General features: G+C 41.9%; 1 protein-coding gene across 2 annotated transcripts in view; it reads right to left on the reverse strand.

Moving 5' to 3' along the window:
- Positions 1-2,846: 2,846 nt before the first annotated feature.
- The window catches only part of RAB11FIP4 (RAB11 family interacting protein 4), a 296,785-nt gene continuing 279,800 nt past the window's right edge, over positions 2,847-19,831 (reverse strand). For both annotated transcript variants that reach the window (XM_060252683.1, XM_060252684.1), the window contains 9 exons: positions 19,537-19,572; positions 17,951-18,050; positions 17,551-17,654; positions 16,365-16,505; positions 15,175-15,256; positions 12,828-12,965; positions 11,114-11,272; positions 8,588-8,731; positions 2,847-5,007 (listed from right to left, as the gene is read on the reverse strand). In XM_060252683.1, the coding sequence (XP_060108666.1) occupies positions 4,891-5,007; positions 8,588-8,731; positions 11,114-11,272; positions 12,828-12,965; positions 15,175-15,256; positions 16,365-16,505; positions 17,551-17,654; positions 17,951-18,050; positions 19,537-19,572 (1,021 nt within the window). In that variant the 3' untranslated portion in view covers positions 2,847-4,890. The remainder of the gene's footprint in view (positions 5,008-8,587; positions 8,732-11,113; positions 11,273-12,827; positions 12,966-15,174; positions 15,257-16,364; positions 16,506-17,550; positions 17,655-17,950; positions 18,051-19,536; positions 19,573-19,831) is intronic.

Consider the following 19,831-nt stretch of genomic DNA (forward strand, 5'->3'; position numbering starts at 1 on the left):
ATGGACCTGCAAGGCAGAGAATTATTTTTCTAAATTATACAGCACATAGCAATGTTAGCATTTTGTTGATTCAAATCCAGTAAAATCTAGACTTTTCCCTAACCCCCGCTTCTGATTTGTTCTGGTACTAATTCAAATACACACAAAAACACATGTATGTACACATTTACTTCTAACAGCACAGGCTAAAAATAATCTGTTTAATCACCAGTACAAGAAACTGATATTCTGTGTCATCTTAACAAATTATGAGAATTGTCCCACTCCCCTGCCACTCAGATCAGTTTGGAAGCATGGTAAATATATCAATAGGACATAACACAGGTCAGGTGTATGCAAACAACAGAAGGGATAGTAAAACTATATCAGAGTGGCCACTGCCAGACTGAGGCTTGGAAGCCACATGTGGCTCTTTCACACATATTTTATTTTATTTTAGTATATTTCTATTCTGCCCATTCCCCATAGGGCTCAGGGCAGAGTACAACATATTGTGCGGCTCCTGGAGGTTGAGGAGGAACTTAATGAAGGCTTACTCTCAAGGAAGTGTGCTTAGCATTGGGACCCATAGGTAGGCAACTATTTCTGCCATGTGTGAAGGAAGCGCTTTTCCCCCAACACAGAGGTCAGTCGGAGACCTGGAGCAGGGAAACAGAATGCAAGAGCTACTAAGAGGGATGGAATTAAAGAGGGTGACACAGGGTTCCCCCTTCGTTTCATAGCTCTTGTAGGAACTGTATTTACTAACCCTGGTGTCAAGGCAAAGCGAGATGCATAATGCATAAAGTGAATTATATGGTACATGTGTGTTTCCTTCTCCCACTGTTACAAAAAATAATTCCCTAACCTTTCCCTATGCTAGTATTATGGGGACAGTCATTCCCAGCTTTTTTTTTTTTTAAGTCTACTTTTAGCGTGGTCATGTTGAAAAGTACATACATAGGTACTTTCTGTGCAAAGAAAGTATTAAGAGTTTTAATAAAGACATGTGTAATAGTTGTTCATGTCTTGTGGCTCTCAAACATCTGATGTTTATTTTATATATCTCTTAAGTTAAGCAAGTTTGGCCACCCCTGCATGACACAATTTCAATGCACAATTGGATATATTTGAATACTGCTTCACAAGAGTGGGGATTATGAAACATGCACTAAACTAGCAAGTCCACACTTGAAGCCTAAACTAGAATCCTTTTGTCTATTATTGTTAGATGCAGCCATTTTTGTTAAAGAGCATCCAGTTGTGCGTGCACATGTTCACACACACGTAACATCTACCTACAAGTGCTACATTCCAGAAACAGTTCTATCACTGTAGCTACTGTTGCTGTAGAGCTCGCCAGATGGCGTCCAGCACAACATAATAATATACCACCTGATAAATGGCCATCTTACCTTTGAATAAGAAACTTCTATGGCATAGGTTTCACCTGTACTACAGCCACATGCCCATCTTTGTAACTTGCTGCAGAAGGGGGGAGGGAAGGACCCAATGGCTACAAGCAGTAGTATAGAAGGGCAAGAGGATGATGGGCAGGAGAAACCACACCTTCAGAATGTTTCTATGAAATGATCCACAGCTGGAAAGCATACACTGGCTTAGGAGATAGAACCCCATAAGCATCCACATGCACATATGCAACACATTCCTGTTTGCACTTCCACAATCAGTAAGACATCAACCACAATGTACTGCCTTTGTAGAATGGAACCAACCAGGGTTTTTTTTTAGCAGGAATGGACAGTTAAGGAGTTCCAGCTAGCTTGGTGCCAAGGGGTGTGGCCTACTATGCAAATGAGTTTCTGCTGGGCTTTTTCTACAAAAAGCCTTGTGTGACAATGGTGATGTCAGCAGGAGTGACCTACTATGCAAATGAATTCCTGCTGGACTTTTTCTACAAAAAAAGCCCTGGAACCAGCACAGCAGCAAGCACCAGCCTGAGCTAAGATGTATATAGAAGTAGTTTTCATGTAAAGAATTTTAACTGCTGATATAATGGCAGTGAAACTACCATCTTTTAGGTTTTTTTTTTTAAAAAATTCTTATTTTGGCCATCTTGGTGGACAAATTATGCATCTCTTTGCTAGCTACCCCACTGAACATTTGGTCTTCTAATGTACAGCTACAAGAACTGTACATTAATGGGGAAGAAGGGTAAATGGGTTTGGGGTGTTGTCAATGGCAAACCACCCCTTAAAAGTCTGCCAAGAAAACGTCATGATGTGACGTCACCACACGGGTTGGTAACTACTCAGTGCTTGCAAAGGGCCTACCTCTATCTTTTTTTTTTAATTAAGGAAGAAAAGGCTACTCCTTGGTTGATTCCCAGGAATACATCTGAAATGTAGTTAGCTAATGAAAGTGACCAGGAGTTGCTCAAGGCATCAAAGCCCTACTATATTATCTCTGCCAATCATCCAAATGTTCAGCCTGGAACTTGAGTCTTCTACAAAGACAGCCAACATGCTTCCAAATTTAAGCATAAGATTTCATGAGCTTAGTAAACACTATGTACATATGGAATATCTACAGCCAGATAGCTCAGTCCTAACTACTTATGCATTTTAAGAAAGGAAGATTCTCTGGGAGTTTATTCTCATCTCTTCCCCCAAATAAACAGAGGGCAACATGCTTCTAACAAGACAGTTTAGAGCAGAAAGGGTGGGATCATCTGAAAGAGAAGGTATAGATTACAGAATAATTCTACAAAGATTATCACAGAACCATTTCTGCATGCTTAGAACTCAGGAGGGAAACAGGAAGACTTCTGCAAAATGCATTGGCTTGAATGGCACTGTATCCAATATGCTGACAGAAAGTGTAAAAGTTAGAATGCTTTTTTTAAAAAATGTCATTTGGAATAATTCCTGTTATTTTTCCAATATGTAGAATAAGAGATCAAAATGATTAATGCCAGCATATTTGATCTTCTGATTTATTTTTGGTAGCTGTAGTTCCTAGCTTTAGGATTAATGATACAATTGACTTAGTGAATGTTTAAAAACAAGGAATGCTTTAACTTGGAACTGCATTGCAATCAGGTAGGTAAGGGGGAAATGCAGTACTTGATCATGGATTCAGGTGTCCTTAAGTTTTATGGCTGCATTACACATTATGCATTTTCTACATGTGAAGCACTTTAGTGTAGGGAACAGCATGAAGCCCACATGCAGATCATTCTTCATGTTTAATGATCACATACTCAGACACATATGTATGTGCAATTACCCATACGAAAGTTTAACAGCAGATTACATGCTTTTTCCTATACAAAAGTACATTCCATGCTGGATAAAGAAGCATATTGGGAATGGCCCTTACAAGGTCTTTCTTAACAGAAAAAGACAAAAATTGCTCTTCCCACCAGCCAACACAGAAAGCGCCATTTCCCTACCAGCTTTCTTACAGTGTCCTTAGGTGATAGGTGAAGGGAATTCCCAATGAATGGGATTAAAAACAAAGACATAAAGTGACAAAAGAAGAACAAAAGCAATACCCAGCTCTCTTAGATGGCACAGCCCACAGCAGCCCTCTCAATAACTACTGATGACTATGCAAGTTGGTACAGGTGATCACTGCTGATTTTTCTAAAGTGACCAGCCCCTGACCAACTATTCAATGGCACAAAACCCAAACCCTGAGCTCCAGAGTGACCATGCTGAATACATTTTGTGACGTATGAACACACACTTCCCAAGCTTCAGAGAGGAATTTTAACCTTGCTCTACAACGCAGACAGTGACAGACCATCTGAAAGGTTCTGACCACTTGCTAAATCAAGGGGTAGGTTTAGGAGTGCCAATTCTTTTTAATTAAAAATTGTGCCTTAATGGCTTTGTCACATACAAACAACGATGCCAGGGGAAATACTGACAGCTTCCTCTGCCAATTTCTGTTTGTCAAGAAGGCCGCACAGAGCCTCTACAATGGCAAACTTTTAGCCCCAAGAGCACACCCATGTGGTTCCCTGTGTCCATTCCACATTTCAAATGGAGTGCCTGAGCTTGTCGTCACAATGGAAAGAGTTTCCCCAGAGGCAGGGATAGTCTGAAGTTGTTTCCTAACACAGTTAAGAACTTGATCTCTGTAAGGATCAGAGATCTTGATCTCAGGAAGGGCAGTAATAAAACATGAAGCCAAACATAAGGAGAACAGATTTTGCAGCTGCAAGGCCCAGGAGAATGTTGACATATGCATACTTGTACATACAATATGTGTACCACAGACTGCCAACCATTCAAAAAGATAACCAGCTCAGTCTGGAATGAAAAGTGCTTTATGCTGAAGGGGAGGGAGTGTGGGAAGATGGGAGAAAGAAAATAATTATCTGAAATCTTTTCTCTTCTTTTGGAAGAAGCACACAATGTTTTTTCTTCAGCAGCACAACTCCAGCAGCAACAACAAAACCCTTAACACAATATAGTGAGCACCAGAGAATTAAACCTGGACATGCAACACATTTGTGGGATGAGATGAGACCAAAAGGAAGAAACTCAGCTTTGTTTTGGATGAGGAAGGGGATTGGCACTAAACAGTTTTCCATTGTCATTTAACCTTGCAGCTAGAGGTAGTGTCATTTCTGTCCAGTATCTAAAGCAGTGCAAAATCCAGTTACACAATTATGTCATTACAATCCAGTAACAGTATCCCTTCCCCCAAAGTGGTGAAAGTGCATGAGAAACAGACCCAGCCAAATTAGGATTCACAGACCAAGTGGACCAAACCTCATATAAACACGCCCTGTGTATCCACAGAAATTATATAATATATATATGATATATATATATATATTTATAGTTTTATTTATTTACAATAGCAGAGTGATGTTTGGATCTAGCAGCATTGTAAGAGGTACAAGTCTCTGCTTTTTTCCTTTCTGGTTCTGGGTCTTCAGTTTTTTATTTCCAGGATGGATGGGTTATGGTCTAGAATAGCGAGGATAATCTTGTCCATATATTGGCGCAATCGGTAGTTTATCTCCTCTTGTTCTTTAAGGGCTTCCATGAGCTGAAAGAAGAAATGGCAGTCATAACATGTTTGCTGCAAGGTGACAACTGCTCTGCATTCTTCAACAAACATTTCTAGGTGGTGAAAGACAGAGAGATTTCTAGTCTCTATCTCCCTCCTTTTCCTCCTCCATTCACCCATGTCACTGAGGGCATTGCCTTGGGCAGTCCCAGGCCTCCTCTTCTAAACACTGTCCAAGCTTCTATTCCCCCACAGTTGGGGTCCATTTAGTTTGTCCTCTTAACTCAATGGAAGCTCCTTGGCAAGATGCTGGGTGTCTTCACGCTGGGGCTACAGCAGTGTCTATTTGCTGGGGATGCTCTAGCTTTGGATTTCCTGCTCAGAACTAGGGGCTGTAATAGATAACCTTTAACACCCTACCAGCTCTCATGTCATGTGTAATCAACAATTACCTCATGTCATGGGTGGCAGATAGGCTGTGTCTCAACCATAGCACTGTTCTCCCAAATGCATCTGTGTCCTTTAGCAAAGAATTTAAAGGGAATATTCCCTGCCTTTGGAGACCCTAGCTATTAAAAAATCAAACCAGCACCATGGGTACAGCCTAAGCTTCAGTTCTTTTTCTTAGTCATACTAGTGTGATAGGAAGCTGGGAATTGGCCAGGGCTTTTTTAATAGCAGGAACTCTTTTGCATATTAGGCTACACCCCCCCCTGATGGAGCCAATCCTCCAAGAGCCCACAGGGCTCTTCTTACAGGGCCTACTGTAAACTCCTGGAGTACTGGCTACATCATGGATGCAAAAGAGATCCTGCTACAAAAAACGCCCTGGAATTGGCTATAGCAAAAAAGAAAGAGGATGAGGATTATTGTTAATCTAATCTAATGGATTGGATATGGCAATCCATTAGTGGAACATGCTGATTGTCACAGTTCTTTCCCGATTTATCCTTCCAACCAAGGGAAAGTTGATTCCTAGAATCACCAGTATTTAAAAAAAAATTTCCATACTCAATTAGTCTGAAATATATCCAAGATATAAATATATCCTTTAAAACCTTGTTGAAAGTTTAATTCTGGGCATAATCTGAAATAGAATCCTGCTTTTAAAGCTAAGGGTATGCCATGAAGAAGGGTTCTTTAAAAAAAACTAGATTCTGAAAGCTGAACCAGTTATGCAAAATTTACACATTTGTACGTTACTAGGAACAGGCATTCTAATCTGGGACAGAGCTTTTAATTCTAGAATAAAAAATGGTAGGAGAAACATCCTTGGCTGAGGATGGGGTAGAAATATTGCTGCTGAACATTCTGTAATATGGTCAACAATATGTCTGAAGATATGGAGGCATCTAAAGGGTCAGTCATAAACCCACTCTGACTAACCAGGTAGGATTACAAAAGCCCGCTTCGGTGGGGTAGGGCGGGATATAAATCAAATGAAATGAAATAAAATAAAATAAAAATAAAACCTTTGAGTGCTTGAAAGGCCGGGACTGTTGAAAATGAAACAGTGGAGGTGGGAGGTGGGCAGAGGATGCCTCTCAGAGTCTGGCATGCCATATGCATGTAGAAGCTAAATGAGATAAAGGAAGGAGCCAAGAGAGAAAAGCATTCCTCCAGATGGACTCACATTCTAGCTGTATCTGAAGAAGTGAGCAGCGACTCACAAACGCTCATACCCTGCCACAACTTTTGTTAGTCTTTAAAGTGCTACTGGATTCCTGCTCTTTTCTGCTGCTGCAGACACACTAACATGACTACCCAACTTGATCTAATGCAAGGATGCGATCACTTTTAGAAGGAGGGTCCATCTTCATAAAACTTCAAATGCTGCGATATGGTGAAATCCTTTTTTTAAATTAATAAACTGCACAAATCTAAAGCTACTCATCTGCCACCCACCGCTGTCCATGTTCTGCTGCGTTGTACCTTTAGGGACTCTGGATGTTCATAAGCCTTAGGAACCTTCTGAATCTTCTGCTCTGGTTCCCTGTCCCCATGCAATAGCTCCTTCCTATAAGCTCCCTAAATATTAAATCACATTCTCACTTAAATAACACAACTGAAACATGCTTCATTTCAAGTTTCTGATTTGTTTTTATATCTAATACTTCAGCCTTCTAAGAGACACAGGCTTCACCAGAAGTTTCTGCATGACACAAACATGAATTTAACATGCAGCAAGGCTATAGAATAGGGTTGGGGAGAGAGGCTGAGAGTAAGCAGGGGACCACCAACCAACGTCTGGTGTATTACTTTGCACCTGCTAGAAATCTTAACATACATCAATGAAGGGGCAGACTGGAAGGCTAAAACAGCCCTGGAAAGCTCCCCCTCTACTCCAGTATGGAAAGCAAGAAGAGCTGGTGGCTATTTGTGAGCTATTGGAGCAACTAGGTCACTCCCTTGTAGTGGCAGCACCTCCCTTGGGTAGCCCATTTGCTCACTGGCCATGTCAGCCACTTGTAAATAGCCAGCTCACTCACTTGTAATGATATCTGCTGCCTCACTCACCATGCTTGTGCATAACTCTAGGCAGTCTCTGCATGGGATGAGTGTGGCTGGCTCACTGCAGTGGTGGCTGCTCACCCACCCTCAATATGCTTCCCAATTTTATGGCTCAGTATCTCTTTCAAGTCTGTCAGCAATAAGAAGAATTGTGCCTGAGCACCAATACATGAATGCTGAATGAGGAATGTGTACAGCCCAAGAATAGGATTCAAGCAAGACTTATCAGGCCATGGATCTAGATATCTAGCAGGGATCTACAGCAGAGGTCCACATCACTGCATGCACCAACAACTCTTCTGGTTTTTACTTTAAAAAAAATGAGCAGGGCCAGGTGGGGCTTTCACCCAACAGGGCTTCTGACTGGCTGTGCAGATTTTTAAAAAACTGCCTCAGCAGCAGCTGCCACCATAGCACAAGGATCTTCACTGCATGACTGAAAAGAAAGCTGTGTGTATGCAAAAAAAAAAAATATTAAACAAGATGTTCATTTTAAAGGCATCCTATTAAACACAGCTTCTGCCTGAAATATTGAAGAACTGCTATTAGAGTGATGCATAGCCTCACTTCCCTGACCATTTGGTTAGCTCCACCATCCCGTATCAGAAATCCAAGGGTACCAGCAGGCTCAAAAAAGTTTGAGACTCCTAGGCTTGCTCATTCAACACAAGGCAGGGGTGGCTCCCAATCCAGTTTCACCACATATGTTTCTCCATCAGTTCCTAAATGGATCATAGACAACTAAAAAGATTTGCCATCTATTTTCCCTGCCCCACCTCACTGGAATGCAAAGGTGTTTGCAAAAAGAGAAGTAGCATAACAAGGTCCCCAAATATCTTGGGATGGACATAAAAAGGTGCAAAAATGATTGGAATTGCTGCCAACCCTGACATACAGGAAGCCTTACAATTTGGCCACAATGAATCAGATGTTTGAATCATAGACCCTAAAGCAACCTTGTCAAGTTAAAGCTGGATTTCATTAATTCCAGTGTTTACAACTGTTGGTTTTGCAGGCTGTTTACAGAGAAACAGAATGCTGTTTTTGCTTTGCTTTCTCCCATGCTTGCAAGTCGTCAGCTGGAAGGGATGACAGTTAAGCATCTCACCTCGTCTCTGGAGGCGGAGTCAATTTCGGCAGCCAGCGACTGGGCTTTTGTCTGGGTTGCAAAGAGATTCTTGGCCTCATAAAGACTAAGACTAAGGATCTGCCCATTAAGGTCATCATTCTGATCACGAAGTTTCTGGTTTTCCTGTTGAGAAGTGATGGAGATGAGCAAGGAAGGTCATTTATCTAGACTACTTCTATGCCTCCTGTTAGAGGCAGCTTACAATTTAACAATGCAGTATACAACACAAGCTGTTAACAAACACAAGTCTTTCACACACACATATTTGACATTTTACTAAAAAGGCAACAATTCAGCATACCTGAGGTGGTTCAGAGCATCACCATCAACAAATGCTTCTGCTAATACTATACAGAGCTCTAGCCTGATTCTATGCTAACTGCACAATATGGAGTTCTTATGCAACAGATTAAAGGTATTCCTTCTGGAGGTGAAAGTCTTGTGCACTTCATTCTTGACAACCTACAGCCACCGCTACCTGTAGAGCAATTGCCAACTGGCCACCTTTTTCCATATAAAGAGTCTCTGAGGCCAATACTGAAAGAGGTGCAGCAGCAGTGAAATGAAGTCACTCTTTCCTTCAATAAAGTTTCTGCCCCCACATGCCCAGGGGCTGAGCATAATGAAACTCTGCTCACCCTTTTTTCCTGTACAGGGGCAAAAATATGGTGATACTGGCAATAGATTTGTTAATTTCCCCGCTCCCCCTTAACTTTGAAAATGAAGGGAAACTCCAGGTAAAAGAGACCATATCAATTTCATATCATCCCTCCCTCAAAAGAGGTAGTGCCAGCCAGGTTCTCTCTCTCTCTGGCCATCAAGCTACAGCGACTCTGTATGGTTTTCAAGGTTAGAGATATTCAGAGGTGAATTGCTATTGCCTGCCCCATTTCTTGCCTTTGTGTAGCAACCCTAGGCTTCCTTGGTGGTCTCCCATCCAAGCACTAAACTAGGGCTGACCCTGCTTAGTTTCTGAGATTTCATGAGATTGGGCTAGCCTGGACGATACAGGACGGGGTGAAGTCAGAATGTATACTACATATTTTAATTTTTAAAAGTGGACTTGAAATAGTTTTCCCTCCACTTCCAAGATCCTATTGCAACTCTCAGGCAAAAATAAGACATGATCAATCAGCCCCTTGTCAATTTTGGCACACCTATATGCCCTAGTTTTTAGATCTGTTTCTAGAACCAGCAATGGTAGAAGAGCAACAGACAGAACTGCATATCACTGAGCATATTCTTCACCATGCCCCTAAAAATCAGGCAACAGCAGTACTAGAAATACCATCATGTTAGTTCACACTTGAAAAGTAGTATGCCATAACTGTACCAGAAACATCTAAAATTGCTACATACTAGGACTTTTAAGAACTGGGACAGCACCTAGGTGAAAAAGAATGCAAAAGCTACAGAGAAATATTACCTGGGTTCTCAGGAAGAAATAAATAAGCAAATAGTGCAAGTATTAGAGAAACAGGCCAGTTTGGAATCCCCCTCAAATAACCCTCTCAAAATACCTCCTGCTCCAGTGAGGTGAGGGAAGGAATGGCTCTCTGTTTTGGGGAACAGCAAGTGGATACCAGGAAACACATTCATGAGCACCAACTTGGGGATCCCTGGCTTAGACCTTTACAGTTTGCAGCTTCCCAAACTGTACCCATGGCTGCCATGCAATTAAGACGTTTGAGTTCAGTTCTGCAGGTTATGGATCCATACCTCAACCAGACTCCTCACAGGGTAATTTCACCTAGCCAACTAATTTGCTAGCCTGCACAATCAGCCCTGGAGCTGAGGGCATTACTAAACCATAAAACATGTGGGAACCTTCTTGGAAGGTGCAGAGAGGAAGACTTTTCTTTTGCTGTACATCTCATGCCATCTCATGCCAGTTTCTGTCACTTTCAATAGACAATTTTGGATTTTCACATACTTGTCCCATCCATTTTCAATTACACTAGTCAGCCATACAATGTTTTCATATCATGTGTGACACCAAGTGTAATTCATGCAGTTGGCTTTCTGCTTCATGCTATCACCCTAGGTTTGTTAGAATGAGACGTTTCATGGTATGAAGCAGTGGTATATGACTGACTGCTCAATGTGTCTTCAAATTCATAACTTAAAGCCTGAACATGGGCATGTGTACACAAGCCCCCAGGTGGTCATGTGGATGCCACAGTCAGCTGTGTGATTCAAAATGATGACTTGTGCTGATAGCAAAAGTGATAAGTGAAAGCATCAGCTGTAGCCCATTGTCAAAGTGTACTCTCTGCTCTTTTAATGGGGCTTGTGCATGTTTACGTTCTCTGCACTGTTTACGTTCTCCAGCAGGCAGTACTTGAAAGCCTTTTAGGCAGCCAAACGAGATGACTCCTCCATTTCAGTCAACCAAAACCTCTGGGGAAGTTGCAGATCCTTTGACCTTCCCTCCAACAGCTCCTTGTAGACATCTGTCAACATATCCTCCCCTATTTTCCCATCCCAGTCCCAATGACACCTCACCTGCTTTAGGCGTTTAATTTCATGCTCCATTTCCACTTCTCTTGCCTTTGCATTGAATTCACTCAAGCTAGAGCAAGAGCTTCTCCCACGACCTGGCCGCTCACACTCAAGTTTATACAACTGCAGGTGCTCCAACTCCTTTCGTAGATCTTCAATAAGCTGCACAAAACCCAGGGAAAAAAGTCAGGTGAAAGGGACCTTGCCTATAACTTGCCCTCCTCACCAGCTTTCCTGGCTACTGCCTCTGTTCCCAAAGTTGGCCTGGCAAGAGAATGGGGTGACAGTAAAACAGACGATTGGCAGCAGTGAAGGATTCATGCATAAAACTTATCTTCTCTTGTGGACATTAACAGAATAGTATGCCAGAGAGTAGAGATATGTAGCTGTCAGGGCTGCTAGCTGTCAGTGGATGTTTAAAGCTTGAATGAGTGGTCTCCACATCCAGATGGCCTCACTGCTGCTAATTCTCCTTTGCAAAAGTAAATTGGCATGGAGAACTGGTGACTGAGATACTTAATGGTGCTGAACTAAACTCTCCCCTTCCCAAAGTATCAGAGTTCAGAAAACTTTGCACTCAGTTCAAAAAGAGCTCAGATGGAAACTCTGAGAAGCCTTGACTACCTCATTGCGAGATTCTAGGCCAACACTCACTGCCTTTATTGGTCTTCTTGTTGAAATCCGCATATAATCTCTCCTCCCACCCCCAATTTTTAGGAACACAATTTGAAAGCTATTGCTTTAGAGTTTTAGTAATACAGTCAACTGCACCAGCTAGCTGATGTTCCTAATAACTTTTTTTTGGGGGGGGGGGGCGGGGGGGGAGTTTTAAACTCCATGGTAATACTCTTTTGATGAGTTAATTTTGAGCATTTCCTTTTATTACTAAGCAAAGTTTCAATTTCATGGAAAAATGAAACAGTCACCTCGAGGTTAGACTACTGCAATGCCCTCTACATGGGGCTGCCCCTGTGCCGAACCCGGAAGTTGCAGCTAGTGCAGAATGCCGCTGCCTGGCTGTTGTTAGGGCTCCCTAGGCGGGAACACATTCAGCTGGGGCTTTGGGGACTGCACTGGCTGCCGATAACATACCGAGTTCGGTACAAGGTGCTGGTCATGACCTTTAAAGCCCTTTATGGCCTGGGACCTGCCTACCTTAGGGACCGTCTCTCCCCACATGTTCCCCAGAGACTGCTGAGATCGGGGTCCCAAAACCTTCTTACAATCCCTGGGCCTAAGGAGGCCCGTCTGAAAGTGACCAGAGACAGGGCCTTCTCGATTGCAGCTCCCTGTTGGTGGAATCAGCTCCCGGAGGAGGTAAGGGCCCTGCGGAACCTTGAACAGTTCTGCAGGGCCTGCAAAACAGCCCTCTTCCGGTTGGCATATAATTAATTGTTATCAAAATGCCTGAATATTCAAATCTCGAACATCAGATTTTTAATACTGGAATATTGAAGAATTGATTTAAAGAAGGTAGCATAGCACATACTGAAGTGAGTTTTACATGTTTTTATGTATTTTATATGTATTTTATTGTATAATTATAATTATCAATGTATTATTAAGGTATTTTAAATTGAGTTGTTAGTTTTTGTGTTGTAAGCTGCCCTGAGCCTGCCTCGGTGGGGTAGGGCGGGATATAAATCGAATAAAATAAAAATAAATAAATAAATAAAAACAAAACTAGGCAACCTGTGCTGCAAGCATCATTACCCACCTCCTGAGTTGCCTCCCTCTCCTTGTTAAATTCCAGTCTATTCCTTCTGAGTTTGTCCATCATTCTTTTATATAAATCCATCTCATCTTTGAGCCGCAGACTGGTGTCTTCTAATCTGTCAGACATTCGTTGCCTTTCCTGAGCACAATGAAAAGAGTATTTACAAGCTGCCCCTGATTTGCAGTCAATGTATATGACCCTGCCCTCCTGGAACGGTGTTACTTCCTAGGGGCATGTTGGAGAACTGGCATATCTGAGTGCTCTCCCAGAATTAAAACAGAACAAAACAGTCTCAAACAAGTAGAGTAAGCTGCTCAAAGGGGAACACCTGAAAAGATGCAGAGTTTTGAATCAGAAAAAGTATTAAGTCTGATCTTACGTAGATTTACTTGACCACAAGTTCAGGAGAATTCATTGAAACTTGCTTTCAAGAGGGATTTGTATTACTCAAGTCCCTGGGCAAAAAACTGAAGTACTGGCAACTTAAGTAATGTTCTGTGCCCCCAGAGGCAGTTTTTGAAAAAACAACAGAAGTCATCTGTGATCCATGCTCTCAGGGTTGCAGTCCATGCATAAATTGCAGAGACCCCAAGTGAACTAGCAGGACAGGCAGATGAAAACGGTTGTTTTCTGTTGCTCCAGAAGGTCAGGCCAGAACCAATGGGTTGAAATTAAATCAAGAGTTTTTAGCTACTAAACATTAGGAAGAACTTCCTGACAGAGCAGATCTTCAGTGGAACAGGCTCTCCTTCTTTGGAGATTTTTAAACAGGGCTAGATGGCCATCTGACAGCAATGCTGCTTCTGTGAACTTAGGCAAAACATAACAGGAAGGGCAGGAAGGGTTGCATCAGTGCTTAGTTCTCATGGCCCTTTTTTACACACCCAGGGAAAAGCTGATCACCAGCTTGGGGTCAGGAAGCAACATTTCTCCAGGCCAGTTTGGCCAGGGATCCTGGAGGTTTTTTGCCATCTTCTGGGCATGGAACAAGGGTCACTGGGTGTTGGTGGGAAGTATTTGTGAATTTCCTGCATTGTGCATGGGGGGGGGGGGGGGGGTTGGACTAGATGACTTTGGAGGTCCCTTCAAACTCTATGATTCCAAGTACTACTGGGCAAAGACAGCAACAATAGCTCTAAGTCCTCTAGAGATTATTGTTAAATAGATAAACAAATAACCTATTGTGCTTCTTATTCTTAGGGTTGCCAGCTGCCTGGGAAAAACAAATGTCCTATCCCTTTAATACAGCCTTAAGAGGATGCTACTTATCTCCATGCCTTCAGCTGCCCATTTCCACATGTTCAGCCTCTGTAGACATTCTCCACAGACAGGATGTTTTTCTCCAGGCCTACTGGCAATCCTACTCACCGTCCCCTACTATTGCTGCTCAGAGCTTCCAATCCATTTCCTGACTGTGACAACATTCCTATGCCTTTGTTTCAAAGAACAACAATCCATCTGCTCAAGAGACAGCTTTGTATAGCCTCAAACTTGTGATTAAAAGCAGCACATTGATGACTGTGTCAATTACAGTCTTCCGTGGGGCCAAAGAGCCTTCAAGTTTCTCACTCTAGTTCACTGACTATGACACCCAAGAGAATATTCTTTTTAAGTACAGAATATAAGTGCTGTTTAAAAAGGTGCCTTTCCCTTTAAGATTTTGTTTTCCAGGGTGGTGGGGTGGCTCTACCCCTCCTTTTTCTTCAACTGCATGATCATAGCCCAAGCAACATTGTTTTTTATACCCCTCCCCACTGATTCTACATCAAATCAAGCTTGAATTCTCCCTAGAAGCTAAAATGACTAAACCAATGCTATTGTACTTTGGTCACATCATGAGAAGACAGGAGTTTCTAGAAAAGTCAATAACACTAAGAAAAATTTAAAGACAGCAGGAAAAGAGGAAGACCCAACATCAGATGGATTGACTCAAACATGGAAGCCACAACCCTCAGTTTGCCAACCTGAGCAAGGCTGTTATCAATAGGATGTTTTGGAGGACATTAAATATGGTTGCCATAAGTTGGAGGTGAACTGAAAGCCCTGAAGACAGTATGCCTTAAAATCTCTTTCTTTGCAAGCCTTTAAAAGCCTCCTAGGTCCAATAAGCAGTATTGCCTCCCCTTTCTTTGCTTCCTATCGCATTGAATGAATGCTGCCAAATGTAACACAGAGATTTTCATATCATATGTACATTTTTTATGTCTGCATTTTGATCACAACAATGCTGAGCCTTAACTGAATGCCTGAAATGATCTTCAAAGCACTCAAACTCATCTGAACTGAGCAAGGCCCATTGAAACCAATGTGGGAAGGAAAGTGACACAGGACAAGGGGCTCTTGTTACCTCATCTAGCCTCTCAGTTTGTGATTTCAGTCGTAAAACAGTAGTTGTGAGCTCACAGTTTTCTTCTTCAAGCTGTTGAACCCTGAAATTGAAGGAGAACAATGAAATGATTGGACAGGGAAAGCTATCCTTGGTACAGGCATTAAAGGACAACTAAGTACCATCTAAAGAAGGAAAAAATGTTTCAAAAAACATACAATACATAGAACCAAGGCAGGGGTTTAAAAATCAAACTTCTCCCTTGCTCCAGTAGAAAAGAGCAAAAGTCCAGTAGCACCTTAAAGGCTAACAAAATTTGCAGCAGGATATCAGCTTTTGTGAGTCACTGCTCACTTCTTCAGGTATAGCTGAGGTTTTCTGTTAGTCTTTAAGGTGCTACTGGACTCTTTGTTTTCTACTGCTATAGACAAACATAGCTACCTATTTTGAACTTTTTCCTTGTTCCAACAAAGGCAGCAAGACCCTCAAGATCTAATTCTTGTAATGGGTGTACTGAAACCGTCTGTGACTCAGAGCAACTTTGTGTTATAATGGCCCTTAGCTGTGAACAATTTAATGCTGTATTACTGTTAAGATCCAAAGGTGTTTCTCTGTCAATCACTTGTTATAATGTGGTGTAATGATTAGTGTCAGACTAGGTTCAAATCCCCACTAAGCACAGCTTTTCTTGGCAAAGAATCTGGGTTGCCTGGGTGTAGATTTTTTTTTTAAAAATACAGAATTCATATAGTCCAAGCCACAATACCAACTGTGACAGGTTCGCTTCTACACTTACAACTTCATACATTCACATGGTCACATTATATGCAAACAATGTGTTGGATCCTACAGATGCAAGGATCGCAGATCTTCCCCATGTCCCCCCCCCCCCCCCTCCCAACCACCAGCCGCAGTTTGTTTTTGAAGTCATGGGATCCAGGACTGGAAGGCTGTAGTGGAGAGAGGGATACAACCAATGACTGTTACTGTGATAATGACAGCCATTTATACAGCTATGGCAGAAATCAATGCCAATTCTGTATCTGTACAGTAATAGCAAGGTACCACATGATACCTTTCTGTACATAATTGTGTGCACAAGCATGAGAAGTAGGCCTTAACTACTTGCAGTAAAGCCATTTTAAAACATCTGTAGCAACTTAGATAACAACATGGTGGCTGAAGAGAGCCACTATCTGTATAAACAGTACCTTGTGTTGAGCAGCTCAATTTCAGTGCTCTTCTCCTTTTCATATTTGCTGTATGCTTCTCTGTGCCTCCTTAGCTCTTCTTCCAGAGTCTGTTCAGCTGATGCCTCTTGGTCTTTCAACAGTTCTTCTAATTCATGAACTCTAGCAAAGTGATTTCATGTTTACCCAATAGCTCAACATATCTGCTTGCAAGTACACACTTCTGCATTCCATTCCTTTAAGTATCTACTGGATTTGGCAACTGCCAAACCAAAAGGCAATTGAAGTGACTTGTTCCTTAATTATATGGCCCATGGGATGCTGCGTCCATTTGCTGGCATCTCAAAAAAACATAGTTGATTGTAATTTCTGCAGTTAGCAGTAGTTCTTTGTGCCTTGTTCATATAAAACAACACGATCAATAAAGGAAGAAGAACTGGATTTCATGGCACACAAGGTAACTGGCTCCCCACTAAGCCCCCTTCACACAATTTTAAAGTGTGCTCACATGATGACCACACCCATTTCCATAAGGATAAAGGGGATTTTTTTTAGAAAAAATGTGTACTATAGATTGAATTTCTTGAAAGAAATAAAACTGTTCATAAAAATAGTGGGCCCAGTGGACTCCATTCCCACTTACCACCTCTCTTGACCACCTCCATTTAACAGACTAATGCTAGTTCTGCTTTTGTGTAAGCCCCATCTAGTGAGCTTTGGAGGATAGTTTTTAAGCAGCCAAAGAAACTGTTGCCCCACCACAGCAAGGTCACATCTGGGAAGGACAGGAGCTGGCCTCCCACTTTGCCTCTTTTTCACTCACACTCCAATTCCTTTCCATTCTCTCCATTACCACACCTGCATGGCCGTTATGGCAGGAAGATGTGTTCTTTATTCCTTGTGATAAAGCCCATCAGTGGGTTAGGCACATAGTTGCCATGGAAACCACAGTTGCTATCCCCAAAACTCTTCCTAGTTAATATATGCCAGGCTACAAGTCTCATAACAGAGGAACTAATTTTCAACACACCATTTTCTTCCTCTTTTTCAAAGTCAAGGTTCAAACAAACATTTGAGGACTGTTTTCTGGCTTCCCGAGCAGACAGTCAAAAATATTATCAGTGGTATCTTAGTTCTTTGGAGTTTCTCATTACACTCTGCTTCTGGAGATGACGGAAAGGCAACAGTAGGCAGTGTGCTCAGTTACCTGTGAACTAGCTGTGTGTTCTCCTGTTTCAATTTGCTCTTCAGGTCACCATTTGTCATGCTATCATTTTCCAGTTCTGTCACTTTTTTTTCTAAATAAGTCACCTGCAAAAGAAACAGGATGCAAGTTTCCTCTCTACTGGGGCTGAGGAATATATAGAACAGGGGAAAGGTCATAGGCACCAGCCTGTACCAGTTTACTAACCTCCAACTGCATGAAAACTCTGCATTTTTTCCTAACTGCAAACTTAAAATTGCTCACTGAGCAGGTTCTGTCCAAGCCACACTCAGTTTACACTGGAGATGGCCTCATCCCCGCAAATAGGCACAGAAATATCTTAGGTGTATCAGCAAATCCCCAGAGCTTTTCTTCATTGTGATGCACAACAGCCAGGCCTCACCTTTTCTGTGATATCATTATCACATGAATCTATGCTGTCTCGGAACAAGTCCTCTGTACTGCCATTGCTGCTGCTGAAGTTACTGTTGTGGAAGAGCTGTCTGTCAGGAAGAAAAGAAGAAAGCTAGTTGACCCTTTTGAAAAGCCTGTGGGTAAGGAACGCACAGAATTGTCTACTCTGACTGGCAGCAGCTCTTCAGGCTCTCAGGTGGAGGTCTTTTGCGTGACCTACCACCTAATTCTTTAAACTTGAGGTTTCAGGTACTGAACCTGAGACTTTCTGCATTCAAAATCCCTCTCCAAAGACTTTCCATATGAATGAAAGGTTGCTTCCTGTATGAATTTGGGGGAGAAGCGCTTCCCACACAGAAAAGCTATATGTAAAACTAAATCACAAATGCAAATATTACAATTTGCTGCATTAAACTAGACATTAATTTTCCTGCTCTTTAGTACTACATTTTAAGGCACGGACCCCCAATCAAGAAGCTTTGTTGGGTGAAAGTCCCACCTGGTCCCACCCACTTGATAAAAACACTTTCTGGGTGGCAGGAAAGTTACTGTGGTGCCATGGGACTTTGAGGACTCCATTCGAGACCCTTGTTTTATGGTTTAACAAAGCCATGCTGATCACCAATTGAAAGCATGTATGCCTCTTCCCCGCTCCACTCTTTCACAAACAAGGAAGCTTGTGCACAACTGTGAATTTCCATAAATGCTAGAGCATTTCCCTACATAATACAAAAAGGAAGAGTGGAATAGGTGAGACTTTAGCCATACTCTGACATGCTGTTGTTCATGTCTCTATCCTGTCTGACACTCATTCTGATGTTTCATCTAAGATTGCCCGTTTCTGTTATGTTGCTCAGTTGGAAAGGAGGGAAATTGAGAATGTAAATCTTGGTTATGAGTTTTAACAATATGTGCAATAGTTGGCGTGAGGAATTTTGTGTAAGAGGTGATGGGTTTGTTTTTATGATTTTGTTTTTGTTTGTATTAAGCTGGTCGGATGACCGTGAATAAAGTACTACTACTACTACTACATGTCTCTATCATGAAGGCATGCACTCCCAACATCTTCCTTCAGACTGGGAGTCTTCTTTAATGAAGATCCACCAATGATCTTCTTTGCCATGATTTTGCACTCATCATTTGAGGAAAATACTTCCCAAAGAGCAGGTTGATAGCTACAGCAGCAAAGCCAAAGTCTGTTCTGGTTTTGGTTTGGAAGAGAAGGGTGGCGATGGCAACAGAACAATGGCTCATGAGAAAGGACCCAAAGTCCAAGGACAGAAGTGCTTGTTACCTCTTATCTTAGCTGTGAACAAGAGGCAACAAAGGTAGCAAATGGGAATTTTTTCCTCAAGAGGTAGATCAAACAATAACGAAAGTCTGTTGGATTTGATTCAGGTGCAGTGGGAACTGTCCTGAAACAACAGATTCCCTCAGTTAGATGGATTTCCTCCTAGTAACATTGAGATAAAACTCAAAACCCATTCAGCTCCTCCTTTTTGTATTCAATACATTTCTGAATGGCAGACAATTGTATGAATGCACTGTCTCACATGCTGCAGTAATGTTTCTTACCTTCCAAAAGCTGTACTAGATATTTTTCTGTTTGGGCTAGAAAAAAAGAAACAAAAAAAGAAATTGATGTGATGCAATCTGCAGTTTCTTCTGTATTACTGCTGTGTGATACAACAGAACCTCAAAACCCACTAAGTGGCAGTAACAGTTAACCTGTATTGATTAAAAAAGAGAGAGTGTGATTGCTGCTGCTGCAGCAGTTAGCAAAAAAGCAATACTGGGAAATGAAAAAGCATTTTTTACCAAAGTAAGATAATGTCAATCTTTATGGGAGATCTGTACTCTGATGCTTATA

The sequence above is a fragment of the Heteronotia binoei genome, chromosome 13, assembly GCF_032191835.1.
Source record: "Heteronotia binoei isolate CCM8104 ecotype False Entrance Well chromosome 13, APGP_CSIRO_Hbin_v1, whole genome shotgun sequence".
NCBI classification, from domain to species: Eukaryota; Metazoa; Chordata; class Lepidosauria; order Squamata; family Gekkonidae; genus Heteronotia; species Heteronotia binoei.